This window comes from Myotis brandtii, unplaced genomic scaffold (genome assembly GCF_000412655.1).
Source record: "Myotis brandtii unplaced genomic scaffold, ASM41265v1 scaffold191, whole genome shotgun sequence".
Taxonomy (NCBI): domain Eukaryota; kingdom Metazoa; phylum Chordata; class Mammalia; order Chiroptera; family Vespertilionidae; genus Myotis; species Myotis brandtii.
The window spans coordinates 4,307,596-4,334,898 of record NW_005357115.1 but is presented as its reverse complement, the minus strand read 5'-3'; the positions used below and the strand labels follow the sequence as shown (position 1 = coordinate 4,334,898).

The 27,303-nt window shown below is 36.8% G+C and overlaps 1 protein-coding gene across 3 annotated transcripts in view; it reads left to right on the top strand.

The window, feature by feature from the left end:
• The window catches only part of THADA (thyroid adenoma associated), a 296,168-nt gene that overhangs the window by 30,307 nt on the left and 238,558 nt on the right, over positions 1-27,303 (top strand). For 2 of the 3 annotated variants that reach the window (XM_014538458.1, XM_014538457.1), the window contains exons 16-22: positions 2,656-2,807; positions 5,983-6,196; positions 8,999-9,134; positions 9,647-9,783; positions 14,485-14,643; positions 16,013-16,170; positions 22,707-22,816. In XM_014538458.1, coding sequence (XP_014393944.1) covers positions 2,656-2,807; positions 5,983-6,196; positions 8,999-9,134; positions 9,647-9,783; positions 14,485-14,643; positions 16,013-16,170; positions 22,707-22,816 — 1,066 coding nt within the window. The remainder of the gene's footprint in view (positions 1-2,655; positions 2,808-5,982; positions 6,197-8,998; positions 9,135-9,646; positions 9,784-14,484; positions 14,644-16,012; positions 16,171-22,706; positions 22,817-27,303) is intronic. The other variant, XM_005864760.2, reaches the window with a different exon arrangement.

The window sequence follows — 27,303 nt, the reverse complement described above, 5'->3', positions numbered from 1 at the left end:
GAGACTTAACAAAATTCATCACTGAGAACAAAGATTCACAAGCGTATGTGGATGAAACCAAAACACTGGTCTGATCTAGGAAGGCAGGGAGAGTTAAGGCAGAGGCATAGAAATTGCTCTTCCCCTCTCTCGTCAATCCATGTCTATGGTCTTTAAGATAACTTGTTATGTAAAATTATTTATTTATCTAAGATGCACCTACACTGAATTTATCTGAAAAATAAAAAAGTCGATATTAAGAAAAAAATTGTAAATGGAAGATTATAAGAGAGGGTTTTGCATGCCAGCAAAAGTTACTGGCTTGCCATGTTTGGCACGCATGCCAGGGGTTACCCACTGCTGACCTAGGGAGTGTTGTAAGGTCAAGCTTAATTATGCTAAGAGGGCTGTGCCCTCTAAGCTGGGACTTGTTTGTGGCTTTGCCAACAGGTCAGTCCAAGGTTTAACCCTATAGCCACGCCCTATATAAGACAATGCTATGAACAGTTGTATTTCCAATAAATTAAATAACCTAGACGAAATGGACATATTCCTAGAAACATAAAATTATTGACTCAAGAAAAAAAATAGAAAAGTTGAGCAGACCCATAGCAAGTAAAGAGATAGAGTAATGCAAAGCCTCTCAGCAAAGCCTAGCAGTGGCTTCACTGGTGAATTCTACCGAATGTTTAAAGAAGGAGTAACACCAGTCCTTCTCAAATGCTTCCAAAAAATTGGAGAGGAGTGAACATCTGCTAACAGTCAGGGGTTCTCAACCTGTGGGTTGCGACCCCTTTGGGGGTTGAATGACCCTTTCACAGGGGTCGCCTAAAACCATTGGAAAACACATATATAATTACATATTGTTTTTGTGATTAATCACTATGCTTTAATTATGTTCAATTTGTAACAATGAAAATACATCCTGCATATCAGATATTTACATTACGATTCATAACAGTAGCAAAATTACAGTTATGAAGTAGCAAGGAAAATAATTTTATGGTTGGGGGTCACCACAACATGAGGAACTGTATTAAAGGGTTGCGGCATTAGGAAGGTTGAGAACCACTGTGCTAACGCATTCTCTGAGGCTAGCATCATCCTGAGACCAAAACCAGACAGTCCACAAGAAAACTGTGGGCCAGTCTCCTTTATGAATATAGATGCAAAAATTCTTATCAAAGTACTAGCAAACCAAATCTAACAGTGTTTTAAAAGTGTTATATACCTTGACTAAGTAACTGGAATTTAATCCCAGGAATGTCAGGGTGGTTCAACATAAAAAAAATAGTCAGTGTAGTATACTACATTAGAACAAAGGAAAAACACACACACATGATAATCTCAATTCATGTAGAAAAACTATTGACAAAATTCAATACCCTTTTATGATAAACACCCAGCAAACTGGGTCTAGAAGGGAACTTCCTGGGTATGATAAAGAACATTCATGAAAAACAGCCAACACCATATCATACTCACTGGTAAAGACAAAGCCTTTCTCCTATGATCAGGCACTAGACACAGATGCTCACTTTCACCACTGCCATTCCCCATTGTAGTGAAAGTTCTAGCCAGAACAATCAGGCAAGAGAAAGGGAAAGAGGTATCTGAATTTGAATAGAAGTAAATGTGAGCAGAGGTGTGAATGAAGTGACAAAAGCTTCACTTGCTTGCTCTGGTTGTTTTACAGGGTTATACTAACTTGTGAGTTAAGATTAAATTAAAAGCAGTTATATTGAACAACATTCCTCAAGTTAAGTAAGCATAGGAATGTTTTCAGTTATTAGCAGGGGTTGATTTGTTAAATGCTGTTAAATATGCCTCACATTCTGCTCTGAAACCCATTATTTGCCATAGTTGTTCCGTCTTAATCTTAGAGTTAAATGAATTCAGTGACTGCCATCATTCTTTTGTGATAGTTTTCCTGTTCATTTCTTGGTTGGCTAACATTAGTCTTTCTTTGGGAAGAGTTGGGGAAACGTAGTTCTTATATTTTTGCACATTGAAAAATATTTATATTGCTGTTATACTTGATACTGGAATAGGATTTCGATACACAGGTTTCACGGGTTTTTGTCACGCCTTCTTTCCCTGAGGATTTTGTAAGCATTGCTTCACTGTCTTCTAGCACTACATGTTGCTCTGGTGAAGAGTGCAGCTAGACTAACTTTTTCCATTTTGTGGCTGAATTTAGCTTTTCTTTGCCTGAGTGGCCAAAAGATTTCTTCTTCATCTTTGATGCCCAGTAATTCTATTAGGCTATGTCATGTTGATTATTCAGTGTCAGTTCAGCCAAGACATGGTAAGACTTTGGCTCCTAGGTCAAGAAGTTTTATGATGATTTTTTAAAAAGATGTAATTCTTAATTTATTGGTTTTTATTCAAAAAATAACAGTTGTTTGTATATAATATGTAACCTTTTGAAAGAGAATTTTTAAACAAATTAAAAAATTTTACTTCCTATTGGAAAACTGTAATACTTATTATTTTAGCATTTTATGAAATAAATTAATGGAAAACTTATTCTTTTATGCTATTATGGGTAAAGTATGAAGTGTGAATTTTTGTATGAATTTTCTATAAATTTGTCCAAATAACTTGAAAATGTTGACTTCCTTTTCTTTTTATTGACTTTTAAATGTTTGTTTGTTTGTTTATTTATTTTTTTAGGTCAAGTCCAAACAGTGTATCAGCTGAGTCATGATATTGATGTTGGTCGTTTCCAAACACTAATGGAATGTTTTACCAGCACTTTTGAAACAGTGAAACTTTTAGCATTTGATCTTCTGATGAAGTTACCAAGAACAGTTATACAATTTCAGGTATTTGGACTTTTCCTATGTAAATGTGTATGCATGAAAACTTTCTGTTTAAAGCAAGCATGTCAAACTCGCAACCAGTGGGTTTAAATGAGGCATGTGGCCCGTTAGCTGCGAGTTTGACATGCTTGGTTTAAAGCAACAGTTACAACAGTGGATTGTCCAGGCTCTTTGCATCTGCCTTCTTATATCTTCTGGCTGTTTCAGTTATCATTAATACATCTACTGTTATGGGGTGATGAGGTGGGGATCGATGGTGGGGGAGGAGGAAGTATTGTCAAAGAAAACAAAGTCCAAATCAGTGAGCTTTGTTTTTTTTGTTTTGATAAAAAAGGAGGTGTAGGAGGCAGTAGGTTTTATTGTTCACGAGATTATTGGTAGATTTCAGTTAACTGTGGTCTCTCCAGTTTCCTTGGACATGTTAATATTTGATCAAAACACATCACTTACAGTAACTGGAGTAAAAATTTTTGAGATAATCTCCCTGCTTAGTAGACTGGGAAGCTGAGTGTTAAGTGAGGTAGAAAACATGTTTCTGATCTTCCAACAAGCAATAACTAAACTGAGACTGAAACTCGGAGTACTTGAGGTTAACAACCAGTTCTCTCCCAGGGAGGTCGACTCCATCCCCAGCCCCCACTCTCTTCCTGACACTTTGCATTTCCCACCTTGGGGTGGAAACCAAAGATAGGCTTGGAAATGAGGGCACAGCATAGGGATGGGTCTGTAGGGGCTCCCTGGCTCAGGGTTCTGCTTTGCCCTTTAGGCTTATTCTGGGGCTGTGAGCTCACCAGCAGCTGTGGGGTCACTGGCTTTAGAGCTTTGTTATGGCTTTCTGTTAGAGCTGTATAAAGACCAAGGGCACCTGCAGGGGCTTCAGCTGGAGCCTAGGGCTCCAGCTATTAGGCTATGTTTAGGGCATGGCAGCTTGTAGATGCAGTGGATTCTGTAGGAGGACATGTCACAAGTTGTCTGTCCCATGGCTTCTAGATGGCATTGCAAGATCTCAGAGTATCTTTTCTAACTTGAATCCATGTTGGAGTTGCTCTCCAGTGTTCACCTATCCCTGTGGTCTTTCAGGTGCTCTGGTGAGCAGAAGCTCCTTTGGTGCTTCAGCTTCTAACTTTGTACCATACAGAATTCTTAAAGAAGATACTTTCTCGCATTCCACTTTCTTTCTCCTCTCCCACACTCCCCTCTTCTTTGATTCTTATTTTTCTTTCATCGCACTAGACTTATAATACACATTTATGTTCATATTTATAAAACTACTAGAGGCCCGGTGCACGGATTCGTGCACCGGTAGGACCCCTTGGCCTGGCCTGCGGGATCGGGCTGAAACTGGTTCTTTGACATTCCCCAAGGAGTGCCGGATTGGGAGAGGGCACAGGCCAGGCCTGGGGGACACCACCAGTGCACGATCAGGGCCGGGGAGGGACTGAGGGAAGGCTCCAGGGCATGTCTGCCTGTCTCACCCAGTCCCAATCAGCTGGACCCCAGCAGCAAGCTAACCTACCGGTCAGAGCGTCTGCCCCCTGGTGGTCAGTATGCATCATAATGACTGGTCGAATGAATGGTCAGACACTTAGCATATTAGACTTTTATGATATAGGATACCTCATTGCTGGCAAATACTTTGAGAGTATCTGGAGTGGAGAAGGTACATTATTGCATTTATGAAAGACTTGGTCCTTACATGAATTATGAAGGGTCCTTAGGGGGCCTCTGTATCTCTAATTTGATAAATGTGTGCTTGGTCTTTAGATACTACTGCAGAATTCAGAAAACTTAGTAGCACATGCGGCTTGCTGTAGGATTTGGGTAGTTCAAATATCTGGTCTGGCTTGCATATTGGTAAAGTGATCTTAGGAATAGGTAGTCAAGATATTAAATATTAATTACATATTTCCAAAGTCTTTTTTTGGATATGCTTAATATTAATATATAATTAATTTTTAATATAGTTAACTTTAAAACATTCTTGAATGCTAATCTAAGCTCTCTAAGGACTTTTATCTATATATGTATATATATATGTGTGTGTGTGTACAGACACACACATATATAGTAGAGCTACATATCCAAGGTCTTCCTTCATATCGTATTTTGATTGACCTCAGATGGTAGAACAAAGATATTTTATATTCCAAAGGCTATCAAAGGCTATATATTGTGTTCTTACTAATTGGTTAGTTAAGGAATTCAGAGACTTACTGTCAGTTATAAAAAAATGGCTTATATGCTTAATTGGTCCTTTCAAAAAGTGGCTTTTGGCCACTATCTTTCAGTGTTTTAGGTCATAAAAAATTAAACGTATCAAAAGGCAAAGAATTAAAATGGAAATAAACTGATATTTGAATTAGTACATTTGACATCATTAATTATGAGTGTACATATAATGAAATTAAAAATTAAGTTTATAATGATTGTTTTCCTATATTAGATAGTTATGGAATAATCCTAGTCAAATCAATATTATGAGCAGTGAAACCCTGAGTTCCAGCATGGTGAACATGTACCATGTCAACCCTGGAGTTGGGACTAGGACCACATTTCCTGTCCTCAGCCCACTGCCTTTCCATGCTTTGTTCTGTCTTTTTTAGGATGAGCTACGTGAGTGGATTTGTATATGAGATATAGGTGTGGGAGTTCTGATGCAGAATTTTGGAGGCTTGTCTGATTATTTTCCATGCATATACATGGATCTATGCCAGGAACAGGCTGGTGGTTTTGTATTTTTGTATGGATTTGTGTTTTCCTCCTTCGAACTAGCTCTATGAGAAGGGGGAAGGAAGAAGGTAGGGTATGCTGCCCAGGTAAAACACACCTGGATGCGAAAGAACTCTGCTCCATCTAGAAATAATGGAAATGATCTAGCTGTAGTCATAGCAGAATTGTATAGGAAAACATAAACTTTTGCTAAGAAAGAGGTACTTTTTAAAAAAAGCTGTATCAATGTTGAATTTCTCAACTGATATTATTTTCGAGACCCTGATTACTAGAACTAATTAATAATAATCATTAATTACTGTGATAAAAACTCTAACCTATATTTAGGGAGAAAGGGAATTGATGTTCTTATTGAGTTATGTGGCAGGCCCTGTTTTTAAATATGTATTATTCCTTCAAATTAAAGAAATGTTTTAGTGACAGTTACTGAGTCTGTGCTTTATTCTAGGATTCAGAGAAACTGCAAGACTTATTCCAGGCAGCACTGGCTCTCAGCACCAGCACCAAACCATATGACTGCGTAACAGCTTCCTACCTGCTGAACTTCTTAATCTGTCAGAATGCCCTGCCGTCATCTCTGTCGGCCTACGTAAAAGCTCAGCAGGCTGCGTGTGGAAATGGAGATAAGTCTGCTGCTGTGGTAGAAAGGAACACATTGTTGGGTTTGTATTGAGTAAATGACCTTTTGCTCTTATTTATCAAAACCAGAATCTTACTCGTTCACTACTCATTTGGTTAGAATATGTAATGGTTAAACATTTCTTTGTGGTTTATTTTATTTAAGAGTTTACTAGCATAGTAGTTTACTAGCATATAAAAATACCACGAGTTTCTTCTATGCACAGTTTACTTAGCTCTAACATTTGTTTTTAAACAGATGTTCATGTTAAATAAGTAAATATACAAATATACATTAGTAAAGCTATTATGAAACTCTCTACTAAAAATGTCCTTTTTTTTTTCTGCAGAAATTTTACCATGGCTATATCCAGATCATCTTTGTTATTTCTTTATAGAACAGAGAGTTCCTTTGCTGTCAGGGTTTATGTTTTAACTGCCTGTCTTGCACCTGCTTTTATTCTTTCCATATAGCTAGTTCTAAAATCCAGGGCCTGAGTTGGTTTAGATATAGTGCTTTTCAACAAATATTTGTTTGGGATTTATGTACTTAATTTTAGGCTAATAAATCTTCATTTTGGAATTATACTGGAAATAAGGACAGATAGGAATATTTTTTTAAAAAAGAGAGGTCAGCCCTAGCCGGTTTGGCTCAGTGGATAGAGTGTTGGTCTGTGAACTGAAGGATCCCAGGTTCGATTCTGGTCAGGGGCGTGTGCCTTGGTTGCGGGTACATCCCCAGTTGGGGGTGTGCAGGAGGCAGCTGATCGATGTTTCTCTCTCATCGATCTTTCTAGCTCTCTATCCCTCTCCCTTCCTCTCTGTAAAAAAACCAATAAAATATATTAAAAAAAAAAATAAAATAAAATAAAAAAGAGAGGTCAGATAGTTGAAAATTATTTTCTCTGACATTTTTAACCTTTATGAAATATTTCAAATATTCAAAGAATATTTAAATATATACAGGATTTAAATAGTAATAATTTAAAAATTTAACAAGTTTTTTCCCTAGCTAGGTGATAACACCCAGCTTAAATATACCAGCAGCCACACTTTGAAGGCTCTCCTTTATCCTAGTTCTCCCTCCCCACCATATAATTACTGTTCTGTTTTATATTAATCTTTCATCTGTTTTTTATCAAGGTTTTACCACCTGTGTATATATCATTAAACAATATATCATTTACTTTTACATGACTTTGAATTTTATATAAATACTACTACATATTATAGACATTTACTAAAGTTTATTAATGCATTCTCTTGTTGATGGACTTCTGTTTCCTAAATAAATAATGCCAATGTGAACATTCTGAATAGGCAAAAAAAGAAAAATATGAAAACTAAGCACATGAAAAAATGTTCAACATTTTTGATTTTAGCAAATCAAAATCACAGTGAGGAAGCACTTCACACCCCATAGGATGACTATAGTAAAATATTAGATAGTATCAAGTGTTGATGAGGATGTGGAGAAAGTGGATCGGTCATAACTGCTGCTGGGAATGTAACATGGTGCAGCCACTTTGGAAAACAGTCTGTAGGTTTTTCAAAAGATTAAATACAGAGTTACCATACTACTCCACAGTTCCAATTTTTGGCATTGTCTTAGTCAGCTTGTTATAGCTGAGGCTGCTATACTAAGCTACATAGACTGTATGCCTTAAACAACAGATATTTATTTTTTCCCAGTTCTGGAGGCTGGGAATTTCAAGATTAAGGTGCTGGCAGCTTCCATTCCTGGTGGGGACCTTCTTCATGGCTTGCAGACAGGAGCCTTCTTGCTTTGTGCCCACACGGAGGGGAGAGAGCAGGTTTTCTTCCTCTTCTTAAAAGGATACTGATCCTATCAGGGAGGGCCCTACCCTCATCACCTCATCGAAATCTAATTACTTCCTAAAAGCCCACCTTCAAACATCACCACATTGGGGGTTAGGGCTTCAACATGATTTTTTTTGGGGGGGGGGGGGCGATACAAACATTCAGTTCATAATGGATGCATACTTAAGAGAAATGAAAGTATGTCCAGACAAAAACTCATACACACAATGTTCATAACAGCACTATTCATAATAGCTAAAAAGTGAAAACAACCAACATGTCTACGAATTGATAAAAGGATAAACAAAATGTGGTATATCCATGCAATGGACTATTTATTATTCATTTGTAAGAAAGAATGAAATCTTGATACATGCTACAACATGGATGAACTTTGAAAACATGCTAAGTGAAAGAAGTCACATATTGTATGATTCCATTTATATAATATGTCCAGAATAGGCAAATCTATAGAGACAGAAAATAGATCCTTGGTTGCCTAGGGCTGGGGAAGATGAGAGGTATAGGGAGGGGAGTGACTGGTAAGGGTGAAGGGTTTTTGATGGGGATGGATGAAAATGTTATAAAATTAATTGTGGTGATGGTTTTTCATATCTGTGAATATAATAAAAAAACACTGATTTGTGCACTTTAAATGTATATATGATATGTGATTTATATCACAATAAAGCTATTATTTTTAAAAAAGCTGCTGTCCAAACAGCACATGGCGCCTGGGCGGGCCTAGGGTCTAATACCCAGGTAGAGGATTCTAGGAGGAATGATTCAGAGTGAATGCTGTAAATAGATCCAGGAAATCAGGGAAAGACACTCAGTTCTACCTTAATTAGAAATGGATAACAGGGTGGCTACCCTGAAAGATCTTTTTTTAAAATTCAAAACCTCTCGTATAAAGATCAGTTGAGTTGGGTGTTTTCATGGGAACTGTTTTGCTATTCACAAATTTATGTGTCTTCTTAAATTTGCATTACTTTGTGTGTTTTTTGTTTGTTTGATTTTTCTAGTTATCAAGTGCTTGTTGGAAAATCTTGAGGAAGAAGTATCTCAGGCTGAAAATTCGTTGCTTCAGGCAGCAGCTTCATTTCCAATGTATGGGCGAGTTCACTGTATAACAAGGGCTTTCCAGAAGTTACCTCTAAAGTAAGTGTATCCACAGTTCTCTCCTAAATACTTATTTCTGGGCTTCAAACTCTTATTGGAATATGTCCTGGGAAAGGAATGTATGGCCTTACAGATAATTAAAAATGTACATATATACACACATTTTAATTTCTTTTTTCTTTTTGAATTTTTATTTTTTTAAGTGTATTTTTATTGATTTCATAGAGGAAGGGAGAGGGAGAGAGAGATAGAAACATCAATGATGAGAGAGAATCATTGATCGGCTGCCTCCGGCACACTCCCTACTGGGGATCAAGCCCGAAAACCCGGCATGTGCCCTTGACTGGAATCGAACCTGGGGCCCTTCACTCCGCAGGCCGATGCTCTATCCACTGAGCCAAACCAGCTAGGGCCACATTTTTATTTCTTAAATATTTCATAGAATGCACAATTTGAAACCCAAATTCTTTCAACTCCTTTTATCTATTAATTTCTATTTATAGAATCTGATTTTTTCTTTAGTGTAAATTTCCCTAACACCTTTGTTGCAGCAGCCTGCAGTTGGTGAGTGAATGGAGACTTGTGGTGCAGCAGCTCCTTCTGATGTCCTATAGGCTTTCTGCTGTGGTGGCTCCCGTCATTCAGAGCTCATCCCCAGAAGGCCTCATCCCAATGGACACAGATTCAGGTCAGCAAACAAAGAAAGCTCAAATTCACGTGTTTTTCTTTCCTTTTAAATTCTTTTCCTAATCATTAATTTGGAGAGTTGTACATGGCAAATAAGGGAGAAAAAATATTATTATTAGTGATATTTCTGCCTTTTTACTAATATTTTTAAGTATTATAAAATAACCTAAATAAATAAATAATAACCAGGTGATGAGTAAGGCGCTTCCTCCCCTGGGGTAAATTGGGTTTTCTATTATTGTCATTTCAGAACACAATCTACTAGGTAATTGCTGGGACTGGGAGCGCGGGCAGTATAAATTAGAGAGGGGGCAATAGATGGGGTTCAATCAGAGAAGGCAACTTTTTAGGAATCTGAAATGGGCAAAGACCATTTAATTAAAAAAAAAAAATCCTCAAAATGCCCCCAATTGATATCCTGAACTTTCATCTGTCTTTTCCCTCCCAACCCCTGTGTCTTTGCAAATGGCCCTACCGAAAGTCTATTTATGCAAGTTAGGTGCCTAGGGCTGCTTGACATCTTATGCGTTTATATTTAGCCTGTCTCTACATTCTTTCAGTGTTCCCTTAAATATCTTTCGAATCTCTTTTCTTTTTATCTGCATCTTCTTACATTACTCCAGGCTTTTATCTTCTTTTGTTTGTACTAGGGGCCTCTGAACTGGTTTCCCCACATCTACTCTTATCTCCTTCTTGCGACACCGAAAGTAATCTTTTCTAATCATATAATTCATCATGTCACACATAACCTTTACTTGACCCTTGTGCCCTGCCCCACCCTAGCCCCCTTATTTAAAATACTTTAGTGATCTAAGACCAGGTCATGTAATAGTTTGGCTCCTGCAACTTTGCCAGCCTTCCCACTCTCTACTTCCCATAGGGTGCTTCTTCATGGAGTTGTTACAGTTTAATAGGGATCTTGTCTGTTTTTTCCCCTTGTGTTTAGCATAGTGCCTAGTAGAAATAGGTACACAATAAATATTTGTTACAATGAATAAATCAATGAATTAATAATTCCTGAAAGAATGGGAACTAAACTCAGTACCTGGGATGCCCTAGGTTATCCTATATAATAAAAGGCTAATATGCAAATAAACTGAATGGCGGAATGACCGTTTGCTATGATGCACACTGACCACCAGGGGGCTGACGCTCAGTGCAGGAGCTACCCCCTAGTGGTCAGTGTGCTTCCACAGGGGGAGCGCCACTCAGCCAGAAGCCGGGCTCGTGGCTGGTGAGCACAGTGGTGGTGGCGGGAGCCTCTCCTGCTTCTGCAGCAGCACTAAGGATGTCTGACTACCAGCTTAGGCCTGCTCCCCATGGATTCCTGGGGGCTCCCGGACTGCGAGAGGGCACAGGCTGGGCTGAGGGACCACCCTCCCCCTGCCAGAGTGCATGAATTTCATGCACCGGGCCTTTAGTATATACTAATATTCCTGTACTACAATGGGTCAGAAGGGATTGGCTGTTAACACCTAGAAAATAATGAAGTAAATTTACATTTGGACTCTTAAAATGTTAAGTTTAAATGCATTTTAGAGTACAACTGTGAGCCTTGTATTAAAAACACACTGAATATATTATAAACACACCACAGCATACAAGGTAATACCTTGGACTGATACTTTAACCTGGATGTGTATGCTTGCATAGAAAATGTTAGATTTTGTTCTTTTTTAAAAATGAGTTGGAAAATTGGTGATGGTTCATGACACTAAGACATAGTTTATTTATTTATTTTAGCTGGTAGTCTAAATACAAAAATTTGATGCCTTAGCTTTCCTACTTAGTACATAGGAATAAAGAACACCCCATTTAATAACTAATATTTGAATCAGGGAAGCACCAGTATAGTGAGGGGCAAAAGTAGGTTTACAGTAGTTTTTATGGAAAATAATAAAAGGATAACTAATAATACAAGAATAAACTCTGTTTCATGTACCCACAAGTGTAAACCTACTTTTGGCCCACCCTGTACAGTAGGTCCTCGGGTTACGTCGGAGATCCGTTACTATGGCACGACATAACTCGATTTTTGCCGTAAGTCAGAACCCACCTACATAAGCACCTACGTCACTCACATGGAGCACATACACAGCAGTAATGAAGTGAAACAGAAAAAAAAATTAAAGAAAGATAACAATTCCTGACCTTTACTTGTGGTAAATAAATAATAAAAAACATAAAGCACATATGTACATACGTCGAAATGACGGAACTTTTTTATATATATAAATAAATGGGAGATGGCGACGTAACCACAAAACGACGTACGTTGAGTCCGACGTAAACTGAGGACTGTCTGTATATTTTGGATGAGAAATCTTGAATATCTGTCACCTATTGTAGGTAGGGCCTGGAATGTATGCTAAAATTATAGTTATTAACATTTACAAATATCTGTTGATCTCAAAAACTTGTCTGTGGTGCACTGATCTTTTCTTAATTTTGACTGTTTTTTTCCTCTGGTTTTCTCCAGTCTCCTCCTTCCATCCTTCCCCCACACACATTTGCCATGCATTCTGAATTCCTTGAAATGAGTCTCCCCAGAAAGCCAATAAAATTGAATAGCAGGGTTCTTAAAATTTTACTCTGATAATCCCTCTGTTTTCTTAGTCTTTTCATGGTTTTTTTTCATGGCTGTCAAAATTTGTTTGTTTTTGGCAAAATCTCACAGAAACCACAAGAGAACATAAGATATTGGTTGAATCATCATGATAGCAGTTTGGGTCTTCGTATTTCCCATAATACCTAAAATATAAGTATATATAATAGGTATACAGTAAATACCTATTCTTTGATTTGCTCTTTGATTTCAGATGATGACCTGTTATTCTTTAAAACCCTGACCTGGCTAACTCTTTATTACCTAGTCATCAGTTCATTCCTTCAGCTCATGTTACTGAACCTCTGCCATGAGCTAATTTCTGTTCCAGGCACTGGCCACTCAGCAGTGAACAAAGTTTTGCATTCATGGAGCTTACATTTCCTGATCCAGTGAGTGCTTGGGGAATAAAAATGAAGTTTAATATAATACTAAGACTGTAAATCATACTTAGGAAGCAGTATTTTACATAATGCATTTAAAGTCAAATCTGAAATCTTTATGATGTTCCTGGGCTATAAAGATTGTTTTTGTTGGTGGTGGGGTTTCTTTATGTCTTTTAAACTTCCTACTTTTATACTTTGATAACTTGTGTTGTAGATAGGGAAAACAGCCTCTTAAGAATAAAATGTGAACATTGATTGCTGTACTATAATGTCATTGTCCAAACTACTTTGCTCATTTGAGTCCTTGCATCTATTTGTTTTTATAGTTTTTTCTTCTCTCCCTCCACTTTAGGATATGCACTGTCACTTTTCATTTCCCTCAAATGTCTGTCTTTCTAAACCTGTGCCCCTCTTGAAATTTACTGCTTTTAATATCAAGAGTTCCTGCTATGCCCTAGCCCAGTGATGGCGAACCTTTTGAGCTCGGTGTGTCAGCATTTTGAAAAACCCTAACTTAACTCTGGTGCTGTGTCACATATAGAAATTTTTTGATATTTGCAACCATAGTAAAACAAAGATTTATATTTTTGATATTTATTTTATATATTTAAATGCCATTTAACAAAGAAAAATCAACCAAAAAAAAATGAGTTCGCGTGTCACCTCTGACACGCGTGTCATAGGTTCGCCATCACTGCCCTAGCCAGTTTTTCTTAGTGGTTAGAGCATCCGCCCTCAGACTGAAAGGTCAAGAGTTCGATTCAGGTACCTTGGTTGCAGACTCGATTCCTGGCCCATTCCCAGCGCATGCAGGAGGCAATCAGTCGATATGTCTCTCACACATCGATGTTTTTCTCTCTGTGTGTCTCTCCCCTTCTCTTCTACTCTCTCTAAAAATCAATGGAAAAATATCCTCAGGTGAGGATTAAAAAAAAATATGCTTACCTTTTTACAATGTAATTTCTCTTCTAGAAATATTTTCTAGTCAGAAATACATAAAACGTTACAAAGTTATCTATTACAATATATTTGCAAAGGCAAAATTTTGTCTAAGTAATGATTAAAGAACAAATAAATGTAATGCAGGCAAAAAAAGAATAAAATTTATAAAAGTTTATTGCTTTTCTTTCACATGATTGAGCACCATATTGAGATTCTTAGACAATACTAAGAAAAGCGATGTGAATGGAATGACAGCCTTTGTCCTATGGACAGTTTCTGTTGTGTGTTTTTGTTTTGTGTGTGTGTGTGTGTGTGCTTTCTCAACCTATTTACTATATTTGCCATATTTTAAAAGTATACTGAGGCCCGGCCAGTGTGGTTCAGTGGTTGAGCCTTGACCTATGAACCAGGAGGTCATGGTTCGATCCTTGGTCAGAGCACATACCCTGGTTGTGGGCTCAATCCCCAGTAGAGGGTGTGCAGGAGGCAGCCAATTGATGATTCTCTCTCATCATTGTTGCCTCTATTTCTCACCCTCTCCCTTCCTCTTTCTGAAATCAATAAAAAACCCAACATATTAAAAGTACACTTGGTGTCATTGAGACCTTATATAAATAAATTTCACATAATCCATCCTGTGAGTCCTTTCAAATAGAGCTCATTATCAAGTATTTAAAATTACAATATTTTTTTAGGGCAAATACTTCCAAGGAAAATCAGCATGTGGTGTTGAACTGGGGTTTTATGTACTGTCATCTCTCTCCCTCAGAGTCAGCAAGCCGCTTACAGATGATTCTGAATGAGATTCAGCCACGGGATACTAATGATTATTTCAATCAAGCCAAAATATTGAAAGAACATGATAGCTTTGATTTGGAGGACTTGAATGCCAATGTACCAAATATTGATACTTCTGCAGAAATCAAAGGTAGCTTATATAAAATCAGTATTGTAATCAGTGTTTAAGTTTCAAAGAAAAAAACGTACAAAATTCTCTTTTTATATAGTAAATCAGACTGCAAATATATACAGAGCATTTTAGAAAATGAAGTCTTTTTTTTTAGCTTATAAATGATTTATTTGGGGAATGAGTTTATAAAACTTTTACCAGAAAACGGTGTGCCTTAGAGCAGTATATAAGTTGCTACAACAGAGAGCCTTTGAGTGCTAAAACCTGTCCTGACAGCCAGGTGATGTAAGAGCAGTGAAGCACTGGGAATTTGGGTTTGGGCAGCAATCGGCTTCTTCCACTATGGTTCCTTGTCTGTTGTGAGTCCTTATAGTCAAGCAGCCTTTTAAAGGAAACAAACCTTATTATTCAATGAAATGTGAGCTGCTCTGTTGTACCAAGCTTCCAGAATTATAGTTCTTACTGCTTATTTTCTCATAAGTTGTTATTTTATAATTTTTTATAATGCTACAAAAAATCAGAAGCAATATTATCTTAGCGATTTATTACACATTTCTTCATTCTCCACTAGATGGGGCTATTGTCTTATAAAAATTTCTGTATTTTTTCTTCATTACACAAAATAACATAAATATTTGCTTATTATATTAATTTCAAACAATACAGAGGTAAATATGATTTAAAAACAAATTAAAGCCCTCCTTCATCCCTAATCCCACTTCTTCCCTGTGAGTACATATCCTTTTAGACATGTTCTATGTATTTATGTATGTGTACATTTATCCTCTTAGTTTAGTGGGCTTTTAAAAACACAAATCGGATTACATTGTAAATATTGTTTGTTTATTTACCTTTTAAATTTAATAATTTGTCTTTGACTTTTTTTAATGTGAGTACTAAAATATTTCTAAAACTAGGAAAAGAGAGTAAGGATAATTATAGTTTATTTGCCATGGAATTTAAATATATTTTGAAAGTGAATTTGTATTTTCCTTCTATTTAAATAGCCCTATCCCACTCTTTTACTGATATAACAGCCACCCTCACCAAAATAAGTAATGAAGTATAATTGTTATAGTCATATTTTATAGATGACTGAGTGACAGAACTTATTTCATGAATTTCCAAGGTTATACTTAAGTTTTGAAACAATATTGTATTGTATTTTTTAATTTATTTTGAAAATGGTATATTGAAAAAATACTTAACACAATTCCTACTCATAGGACATGCTCAACAAATGTTAGTTATTTTCTCCTGAGTAAATATAATTTATAACAGATTGGTTTGTTTAAGCAGATTATTCTTGGGGAATTTTGAATAAGTTTGTTCTAAGAAACCTGGATATGAGCAATCAAGTGTTGCAATAGATTTTTTTTTTTTTTAGGTAAAGAAGGAAAAACATGTGATGTAACCGCTCAGATGGTGCTGGTATGCTGTTGGAGAAGTATGAAGGAAGTTGCTTTACTTTTAGGCACACTGTGCCAGCTTCTACCCATGCAATCCGTGCCAGAATCTTCTGACGGATTATTGATGGTGGAGCAGGTAGGGTAGATGTTTATTTCACCTGGTATAATTTCTGGTCAAAGCACAGATCACAAATTTTTATTTATAACTCAACTTAAAAAAAAGGAATTATGACTATTTCTTGAATAAAGTCATACAGATATCAACTGAAGAAAGTTTATGGTAGTTTAAGGATTAGACCTTGTGATACATTTCAAAACTATGTAATTTTTACAAACATTTTTATTTTTCTAAGTTATATAAATAACTATAGATTTTACCTCACTTTTAGCTTCAATATATCATTTTAATTTTAATTAACACATACAAATTTAAATGAAATTATCTATTTAGTAAAACTCTACAAACCTCTTAAATTTTGCAAAGAAAAAATAGTAATACATTGGTTGATTATGGATCTCTTGTCTCCCACTCCATTGATAATAAATTTGTAGTCACTTTGGCTTGTTGGCTGACTTTTATTTTAAGACCACAAAGTTAGTTCACCATCTGGGACTGTTCAAGTGACTTGAGTGCAGTGTTTACAAGAAATTAGCTTACCATAGCATTTCATTTGGAAATATTTTAGATTTATTAGATTTCTGTTTTTTAATTGATTCCCTCTTCCTCTCCATGTGGTTTCAACAAATCCATTTCCCACCATTTTCTAGCAAAGATATGCAACATGTACTTTCATTTTTAACCTTTTTCAAATAAAGATAATTTTTCCCTTAGGGTGTTACAACATTTGAGAACAAAACAAACATTGTACTATGCTAATGCTGATTATTTCTATAATAACCATTTGACTAGTTCCATGGAAATAATGCTAATATTTTTATTCTCACACTCTCTTAGGCTCATGTGCTTGCATCTGGTTAGCGGCTGGGCTTGTGATGATGTTGCAAGGCTCTGAGATGGAGAATGGCAGAGGGAACAGTACACTGCCAGCATCATTATGTTCCTTATTCTCTTCCAAATCAAATAGGTGTTAGTGTCTTAGAGTTACTTGCAGTCATTGCTGGTGACTGGCTATAGTGCCAATGCCAACGTATTTGCTGAGGAATCCAGCTATGATTAATGATTACCTCACTGATGGTCACCATCTCACTAAACAGTAAACATATGCTAGAGTCTCAACTTTTCAAGGACAAGTTAAAACATCTAGTTTTTTGGGTTTGTTGGATAGTGTTTATAAAAAAACAACAACAAGGGAAACATATTTTGCTTTTACTGTAACTGAGAAAGACCTGAAAGCTTCCTTTGAAAATTATTTTGCCTTGCCATCTTTTATGTAGCACCCAAATCATATGAATTTAATTTACGTGGGATAACCATGTTAATATTGGGGGCTAATATACAATAAAAGAGATGTGTGTAGAAGAACAGCAGCAACAATAACAAAGAGGCTCTTACAAACCAAAGAACTCTTCTAATGACTGTTTTCTTGAAAAAAAATTGCATCCTGTTTTTCGGTAAAATATTAGTTTCTATTCTAATGAGGTTTAGTCATTTTCCTATGTCGCTGTTTATGTGGTGACCTCACTTATATAGGTTTGAGAAGAATTAACAACTGGATGAATGATCGAGAATGTCCCTGATAGCACTGTTCTGGCATTGAAACCCTGCCTTCTTGGAAAACTTTATTCTTGGTCATGCTGACTTGAAAGAAATGCCTCAGTGTAGGAGCATATTTAGTCAATGAAGACCCGAAGTCTTCAAGAAATTAGTTTTATTCATATTACTGAAGGAGTCTCACTTTTAAACATAAAATTTGTTCTATGAAATTCCTTTAAATTAAAAATACTCCCATGTACTTAAAATGCTTACGAATTAAAAAATATAAATGACTGAGAAGAATGTAATTTACATTGGAGCAGCTGGGCCATGCCTAAGGTCCACCTTCCTTCCAAGGGCATAGTTGCCCTGGCAACACTAGATCTTCTGTGCACCTAGTGCCAAAACTAAGAATTTAAAAGTCAACACTAGCTGAGGGTGACCAGAACAGACCCGCAGAGCAGAGGCAGTGAAGTGGCTTGTAGGCAGAATGCTACCCTTTGTGGGGGAGAATGTAGAATTTGGATTTCTTATTCCCGAGACCACTAATAACTGTGATCTGCTTTTCTCTCAGTGGATGAAGGAGGCAGTTCCCTACATCCTAAAATACCGATGTTCAGCCTTATGCTTCTCTACTCTCTACTCACCCTTCACTCTTGAAAAACTAGGGTAATTCTGTGGTAATTTGATGTCTTGAATGTAGGATTTCCTTTATAGCACAGTTCCTTTATGGCCATCTTTATGGCCCTTGGTTAAAGGGGGGGACCACTTAAATACCACGTATGTGTGTGTGGTTTATGATAGGCCAGCAGGTAGTGAGATTACAATGTGGAGATTTTTGTTGCCATCCAAGAACTGGAGCTCATTTATAATTCTGAATATTCAGTGCTATGTTCACAAACTATTAGAGCTGGAAGGATCACAGAGATGATATTATCCAGCTCCCTTGTACAAGGGGAAACTGAAGCCCTTGGATGCTACCTGGTTTGCCTAAGATCACAAAGCTGGTTTGTGGCAGCTCTGGGACAGGAACCCAATTCTTCTCCTTTCCAGCCTGTGTTCTGACACGGCACAGTGCTGCTTTTGTTCTGACCTGCTCATTTAATGTTTCTTTAGATTTAATTTTCCCACTTCCCATACCCAACCAAATTTTTGCAAGCAACAGGATAGTAAGGCAACTTGCTACTGAACTTTTTAGCAAATGATTCATTTCCCTAAGTCACTTGGGAAGCAGTGTGTCCTCTGCAGCTTCACCAAGAGGAAAATGTGCTCATTCAGAGGCAGTCTGACTTTCCTCCTGAGAGGTAATCACATAATGAAAGGTTCTTTCATATGTCCCTGTACAAGAGGCAGAGATAAAACCAGCTTTGAGGGATGTAAGCTGAGACCCTTCAAGAGTGAGCACTACGCGCAACCTTATCTCGCAACTTCCTGACTGGTGTGTGTCTAGGTTTCAAGCTGGATGTTTTGCTGATGGGGAGTTTTTGCTTGATACATTTTGTTGGTCCTCTTTCCAGGGGATATCAGATACCCAGTTCCTACTGATTTTTTTTTTTAAACAACTTCCTCTATCTAGAGTATCAATTCATATGTATTTCCCCTAATATTCCTAAAAAGAAGCTTTTGGATAGATTTCTCTGGCTGCTTTCCCCTTGGTAGTAATGATTACCACAGAAATCACATGAATAGAAATAATGATCAACTATTAGAAATTAGGTATTTTTTAAACCTCTATTTTAGATTCTGTTGTAATTTTCATGATGTACATGGCTAAGTGGGTTTATGCATTCCCTCAGGTCTTTTGTTACTGTTTTAGGTTTTCTGTAGTGGACCTCAAAATGGGAAATGTTTATTAGCATTCATAAGCCTTAAGAAATTGCCTTTTGTATTTTCTTTGCCCAGGTTTTTTTTTAAAAGAAATTGTGAAAAAGTATCCCTTGAATTGTACTGAATGCAGGTTCACATTTTTAAGCTGTAAAATGAAGTTATGCACAACATTTAGTCACCTCTTTATTGACTGTCTCACTACAAGGGTACTGTGGGAACATAAAGAAATGTAACATGTGGTTCTCTGACCTCAGGAGCTTAGAAATATAATAGGGGATTGAAGAAAGTCAGCCTAAAGGACGATTGTTAAAATGGCACATAGTTAAGAATTTGCTATAAATCAAAGAACAAACATTCTAGTAAGATGTTTTAATAACAGAAAACTATTATCTGTGCTGTTATTATGTAAGATAACAATGTTTAGGCATTGAAGAAATCCCAAATATTAGAAAGAAATCACTATAGTAGAAAAATGTACCATTTAAGACATTAATTATCTTACTATAGTGTAAACTTTTATAAACTGTAATGTGGAATTAGAAACTCCTAGTGATATTTCTAAGGTTATAAGAATTGGCTGTGACTCAAAGTCAGACTTTATTTATTTATTTATTTTTTATTAATCCTCACTTGAGGATATTTTTCCATTGATTTTGAGAGAGTGGAAGAGAGAGGAAAACAAAGCGATTGGTTGCTTCCTGCACACGCCCCAACTAGGGCCCGGGCCGGGGAGGAGCCTGCAACCGAGGTACATGCCCTTGACCGGAATCAAACCCGGCACCTTTCAGTCTGCAGGCTGATGCTTTATCCACTACTCCAAAACAGCTAGGGCTTAAAGTCAGACTTTAAATTAAGGCTTAAAATTAAGCATTACACTTTGATGATACAAAACAAAAACAAAAATGGTCATTTATTGTTTGCTATTCTGTGCCAGGTCCTTTGCTAAGTGTTATATGTATAATCTTCTTTTTCTCTCAGAATAATCCTGTGAAGTAGGTTCTAGTGTTATCCCTGTTTCACAGACCAGGGAACTGTTACCTAATTAGTTGCCTTAGTAAGGAGGCCAAAGAGGGACCCTGAATTCGGCCCTCTTGGCTTCAGAGTCTCGAGTCTTAAGCACTGTACAATGTTTTTGTAAAATGTTCCACGTATGTTTAAATCCTCTTGGGTTTATCTAATTTATAATGAGTGGAATTAGCCTTGATCTTCTGTATTTCTCTCTATTGGCATATATAAAGGACAAATAAAAAATATATTTACATTTGTCCTTCGTGGGTTTTATGTCTAGATGAGCCGTTAGCTCCCCTGAGTAGACCGCTGGTGAATTGTAGATGCCTAGAATCGTGACATGCAGCAGTACTTCCCTGTGGAATTTCATACCCTGTAAATCCATAAAGCATATTAATATGCCTGTAGAAGTAGGCTTTATGAAAACTTAGAAAGCAGGAGCTGTTAAATTCAAAAAGACAATGACTAGAACTTACTTTTAAGAATAGAAAGCAGGGCCTTTTTTTGTATTTTTACCTTAATTCCCTTTCAAAAATCTTGAGAGCTATGTTATTTATTAAAATATTTTGTGAAGACATCATCTACGTTAAAAGAAAGCTTTTTTTGAATTGTAAGTAAGACCTTAGTGGCATCTAATAGAAAGTTTTCAGAGGATTTTTTTCATTTTTAAAATTAAATATTCTGTTTCCTGTTCTGACTGTTGTCATTAATTTTTAAGTCATTTGCACCAGCTGTGTTCCCTGTAGTCTCATTATCCAGTGGAAGGGTGTGGAAGAACAGCATGGCCAGCTGTTCTTAGGCCACACTGCCTTCTGCACTTTGTAATGGGGAGCAAGCATCCTTACCTTTCACTGTTTTCTGGCATAAAACTTCGAGGCCATTCAGCCAGGTTTGCTAACCCTGTCATATTATTCTGTATTCAGTCATGTGAAAAGACCCAGTCAAGTGTCTGGCTGGGAGCAGGTACTTAATAAGTGTTTATTCATTCAGTCTAGCCACCCAGCTTCTTTCCATGTTGGTTATCCTCTTCCTTTGTGGTCCACTCAAGTATGTCCTATTTGATGTCCGGATATGAAGCTTCTTCTAATAATCTATTCCAGTACAGAAGAATCTTTCATTTCTAATGACATGAAATGAAATGAGCTTCTAGAGGACACCCCCCAGCATATCGGTTTCCTCTGAACTGAAGCACTGTGAGGACAGACATCTTGGTTTGTTCTGCCCTATCTCCCCTTGCACTAATCTGCTAAGCATTTGGCAGGGTGCTGAAGTTTTATTTAAAATCTGGATTTTCTGAAGCCAATACCCACCAAGTGTTAATAAAAATACAGCCAACCCAACAAGTTTAACTGTTAACTTGGTACAAAACCTCATCAACAAGTAATTGTTAGTCATGTCTTCTTTAAAATAAATGGTTGTAATTGTTATTTGTCTAACCTTGCATGCCGAAGGGCAACATATAGGAAAGCTGTGGGTAGCCTTTCGGAAAATTCCATGGTTCTGACTCAAAGTAATGCCTGTCAATTTTCTGTCCTTTGCACTAAATCTTTCCATTCACATTTGTGTGTCTCTAAGAGGTATTCATTGGGAGTTGCTTAATGGGTTGGAGTTTCATTTTGGGATGATGAAAATGTTCTGTAGATGGATGGTGGTGATGATTGCACAACAGTGTGAATATACTGAATGCCACTGAACTGAATCCTTAAAGATGGTTAAAATGGTAAATTTCATTATGTGTATTCTAACCACAGTAGGTGTGTGAGGATTGTCACCTTGTGTGATTGTCTGTTGGTGTTGAGTGATATGTGCTAACAAAGAACACTGTGAGATTTGTGAGGCTGGCATAGGGAGGCAGTTCTAATATAGCATTCCAAGATTGCCAACTCTGGAGCCAGACTGCCTAGGTTTACGTACTGGATCTACACTTCCAGGCTGTGTGACCTTGAATAAGTTACTTGGCCTTTCTGGGCCTCATTTTCTTCATTGTAAAATAGAGGTAATAGTGCTTATTTCATGGATTATTATGAAGATTAAATGATACAAAAATGCTTAAAATACTACCTGTCACACAGTAGAGTTATGGATGGACATCTATCTAGCTCTGAGTTCTAAATGATATTACATAAAATTGTAAATGTAAGCATAAACTGAACATTTATTTATTTTTAAATTTTGTTTAAAAGGTAAAAGAAATAGGAGAGCACTTTAAACAACACCTTTTACAGTCCAGGCACAGAGGAGCATTTGAATTGGCTTACACGGGCTTTGTGAAACTCACTGAAATACTAAACAGGTAACGCAAACCAATCCTTTTGTGTACATTTTAAAAAGACTAGATATCCCAACCATGTGCTTGAAGTAGAATGTAGTTGTGGCTTTTGATGTTTAAACTCTTGGAAGAAATTGTTTTCTTAGGTTTCATTGTATGATTTACTGCAGATGATTTAGTGAAATGTTCACACTGGGTTGTTCTCTCATTGAAAAGTGATTTGAAGCAAACTCAAAGATTTTGCTAAATATAGCTTTGAAGTTACCATTTCTTTTCTTTAAATGAAATGACTACTTTGTCTGTCTGAAAACTACTTGGTATGTGGAATAAAATAAACCCTCCAGTTCTTTGGATTTTTGTGTATTACAGACAGAAAGGATTTTATGGGTGTTTGTTTTTTGGTAGTTTTATCTTATAGGAAAATTTTAAAAGAACAGTAATAGACCAAAAAGTATAAAAGATTTTTCCCTCTTACTTGGAATAATATTTAGGTAGATTTCATATATTTAGCCAATTTTTTTAATTATTATATTTTTTTACATTATAGGTGCTGATAATTTCATTCATTCATATACTAGATTTCCTCCAAATAGCGTCTGAGGAAACCTTAAATTACTTAATGACTAAGTGTTCATGGCAAGTGTTCTCTAAATAAGAGGTAGTATTTTCCAGGAAAACATTTCCATTGCCTGGAAACGTTTTGAAATGAAGAGTTCTGCCAGTCTTGTACCCTCAGCAAACATTTTATTTTGGGCTGTTAGATTATCCTTGAATATTTTTGACACATTTTTTTTCACACTCCTGGTAAAAACATTTATAAAACATTTTGGCAGTTATGGGCTGCACAGAATATCTTTAAATGATATGCTAAAATATGTTCCTGACTTTAAACTACTGATCTTGAAAATATTTTATTACCTTTTCAACTTATTCTTTCCACTGTAGACATGACTTAGGAATATTTTTTTTCTCACAACACAACATACTTTCCTCTCTTAAAATCAATTAATAAGTATATATTGAACACTAGTTGTATGCCTAGTACTGTGTGTGGTTTGGAGGATATAATACTTCTTTATAAGACAAGGTTCCTTTTCTCAAAGAGCTTATGGTTTAATTTGTGAAATAAGCAGGATGAAATTCAAAATACTTAACAAATAGTATTTCTTGGGCACTGACTGCTCAGAACAGACATTGGTATAAGCATCCAACATCGCTGTATGTACGGGTGTGTGTTAGCTGAATACCAACCTCGAAAGTGAGACCAAGATAAACAATCTAATATAATTATCAATACTGGTGTGAAATTTACAAATTCTGTAGGAATATCAGAGAGAGAAAGTAACGGGGATAGGCTGGTAGGGCTTAATGGAAGAGGTGGGATTTGTGCTAATGGATGAGTAAGGATTAAGTAGATAGGAGGAGAAAGGAAGAAACTTTGTGAGCAAATGTGCAGAAGCTATAATGAGCATGGCATATTGTTAGGTGAATAAATAAGCCAATCTTATTGTAATGGTGCTGGTGGTGGAGTTTACTAGGCAATATCATACAGCTGGATAGATTGAAGCCAAATTATGGATATCTAGAAAGTAGGTGTGCTATAATAGGGATGGAGAGAGATATTGAATATTTTTAAATCTGAAACAGATAGTAGAAGGGATGCATTGTAGAATAGAGAAATAGCAGTAATGTATGACACAAGCTCTTAGTTATGTTTATATTCATTCCATTTATTGGCAATGAAATTGTATGAAAGCTTCATCTCTATAGTAAAGAAAAGAGTATTTGCTCTATTAACATATCTCTCTGACATTTTTTTTTAATCCTTACCTGAGGATATTTGTTTCATTGATTTCTAGAGAGTGGAAGGGAAGGAGTAGAGAGAGATGTAAGGGAGGAAGGAGGGGGAGACATAAGGGGGGAGAGAGAGAGAAAGAGAGAAATATCTACGTGAGAGACACACATTGATTGGTTGCCTCTTGCGCACACCCCTACAGGGGCTGGGGAACCTGTAACCATATGTGCCCTTGATGGGAATTGAACCCATTACCCTTCAGTCTTCAGCCGATGCTCTAACCACTGAGAAAACCAGCCAGGGCTCTCTCTCTGACTTTCGTTGTATAGATCAAATAAAATCGATATTTATGAAGATCCTTTTGCATTGTAAAATGTTCTATAAATGTACACCATTATGAGGTTGTGTTGGTTGTGGTGTTCCTGTGTAAAGTAGTTTTTTGTTGGAAGTCTTAGGTTATATGAATTGTAATGATAGATTGTAGTGAGGAGAACCTGGAATCAGTTGAAACAATCTAGCTTTGATTTGAGCTGATGAGAGCTCCTCTGTGATGGTGGCTCTGGCAGTGGAGGTAAAGAAGTGGCATCTCAGTTAACCTTCATCCCCACACAGTAATAGCTCTCCATATGATGTATTGACTGCTTAGAAGGAGAGCTGTGGACATTGTTTTATATTTCATGATGATTTGATATGTCAGGAATTAAGGAGTTTCAACTGGGTGATTCTTCTCAGGGTATTTACCGAGTTCAGTTGATGGCATTCAATTGACAAATGAGCTGATCAGGAGCATCCAAGACAGCTTTATTCACATTTCTGGCCATAGCATCCAACATTGCTATATGTGTGGGTGTGTGTTAGCTGAATACCAACCTGGGAGGTGAGACCAGCACATTTAAACGAGATAAGAAGATTGGTGGGATAGAAAATTGGGCCTAGTTGAGACTACATGTGGCTTCTCAGCATGGCAGTCTTAGGGTAGTTGAAATTCTCATAGGGCAGCTTTATTCACATTTCTGGCCATAGCATCCAACATTGCTATATGTGTGGGTGTGTGTTAGCTGAATACCAACCTGGGAGGTGAGACCAGCACATTTAAACGAGATAAGAAGATTGGTGGGATAGAAAATTGGGCCTAGTTGAGACTACATGTGGCTTCTCAGCATGGCAGTCTTAGGGTAGTTGAAATTCTCATAGGGCAGCTTACCCCCCCCCCCCCCCCCCCCCCCCCCGATCCCCCCCCCCCCCACCCCGCGCCCAGAGAGAGTATGCCAAGAGAATCAGGCAGAAGTTGCATGGTCTATTCTGACCTAGCCTCGGAAGTGTGACGTAATTGCTTCAGTCACATTCTTTCAGTAATAAGTGAGTTTTAAGTTCAGTCCAAATTCAAGGGGAGAGGAATTAGACTCCACCATTTGATGGTGAAGTGGCAAGATCATACTGTAGAAATGCACGTGGGGTTAGAGATAGTGTAGTGGCCATCTTTGTAAATGCAGACTGCTACATGAACCACTGAACGTGAGTGATGGAGTTTCCCAGGCAGTCCACACTTGTTCCTGTACTTTAATTCTTGGTGACCAGAAAGGTGGATTTGATATTAACAAAGGTAAGGAAACTGAAAAAGAATTAGTTTAATAAAAATGAATAAATTTGTATGTGTTGAGTATGAGATTATAATGGCTTATGGTGGTGGAAATATTTGTCAGAACTTGGAGATAGGGAATTAGTTTTGGTTATGTAACAGAAACAGAGATGTAGATTTAGGAATTGTCACCATAGACATCATAGTTAATAGGGGAGGGTGTATCAGGAAAGGAATAGAGGACCACGGACAGAGACTTTTGGGCAAGTGTACTTTTTGGTTGAATGGTACAGATGAAGGCATTCCAAATATGGAATGGGGAGACTAGGCAAGGCCCAGGGCCTGGTATCTCAGCCGTTCCTCATGGTTGTCAATCCTGGATTTTAACCAACTGTTGTGAGTTCTCAACTGTTGCTTCCAAACCAAGTGGTTCTTGATCCCTCTGGAGACAGACAGTTCAGGTCTGCTGAACAGAATGTTTTGCAGAGAACATCTTTACAGTATGTGTGGCTTCCTTTTGTTTGGTTATTATTTTTTAAAGGAAATGTGTTTCTTTTGGATCCTTTGAAAGCTTTTTATAAGCTCTTAACTTAAGAAAAAGTTATTTAGGCATACAACATTTAAAACATTTGCAACATTTATTGCAAATCCACTGAGATGGAGGCCAACTGCTGGTCACCTCTTGAAATCCAGCTGTGTTAAGGAAGGAAGCACTTAAAGAGATTAATGGATAAATAACTGAAGAGTTAAACATGAGCCACATTGTTTGAATTGGTTTGAATTGGATTATTCAAAATGTCATCAAATGTAAACTGACTTTACTACTAAACAATCTGTTAAACAGTTCACTATTGAACTAATTAACTATTCACTATTAAATAATCGTCTACAAATAAGTAGGAATGGGAAGCGCTTCTTTTTTCTGGAAATTTTTTTGAAAGCAGTACTTGCACACACACACACACACACACACACTATATATATATATTCTAATTTTCTAGAATCTGATTTTCTTATACGGTGCTTTCTATTTAGCATTTGGTAAAATATTCATATTCTCTTTTAAAAAACATAATTACCAGCCTAAACATTTGATTGGAGTGGTTAATTGCATTAAAGTCGTAACTCTAAAATCAA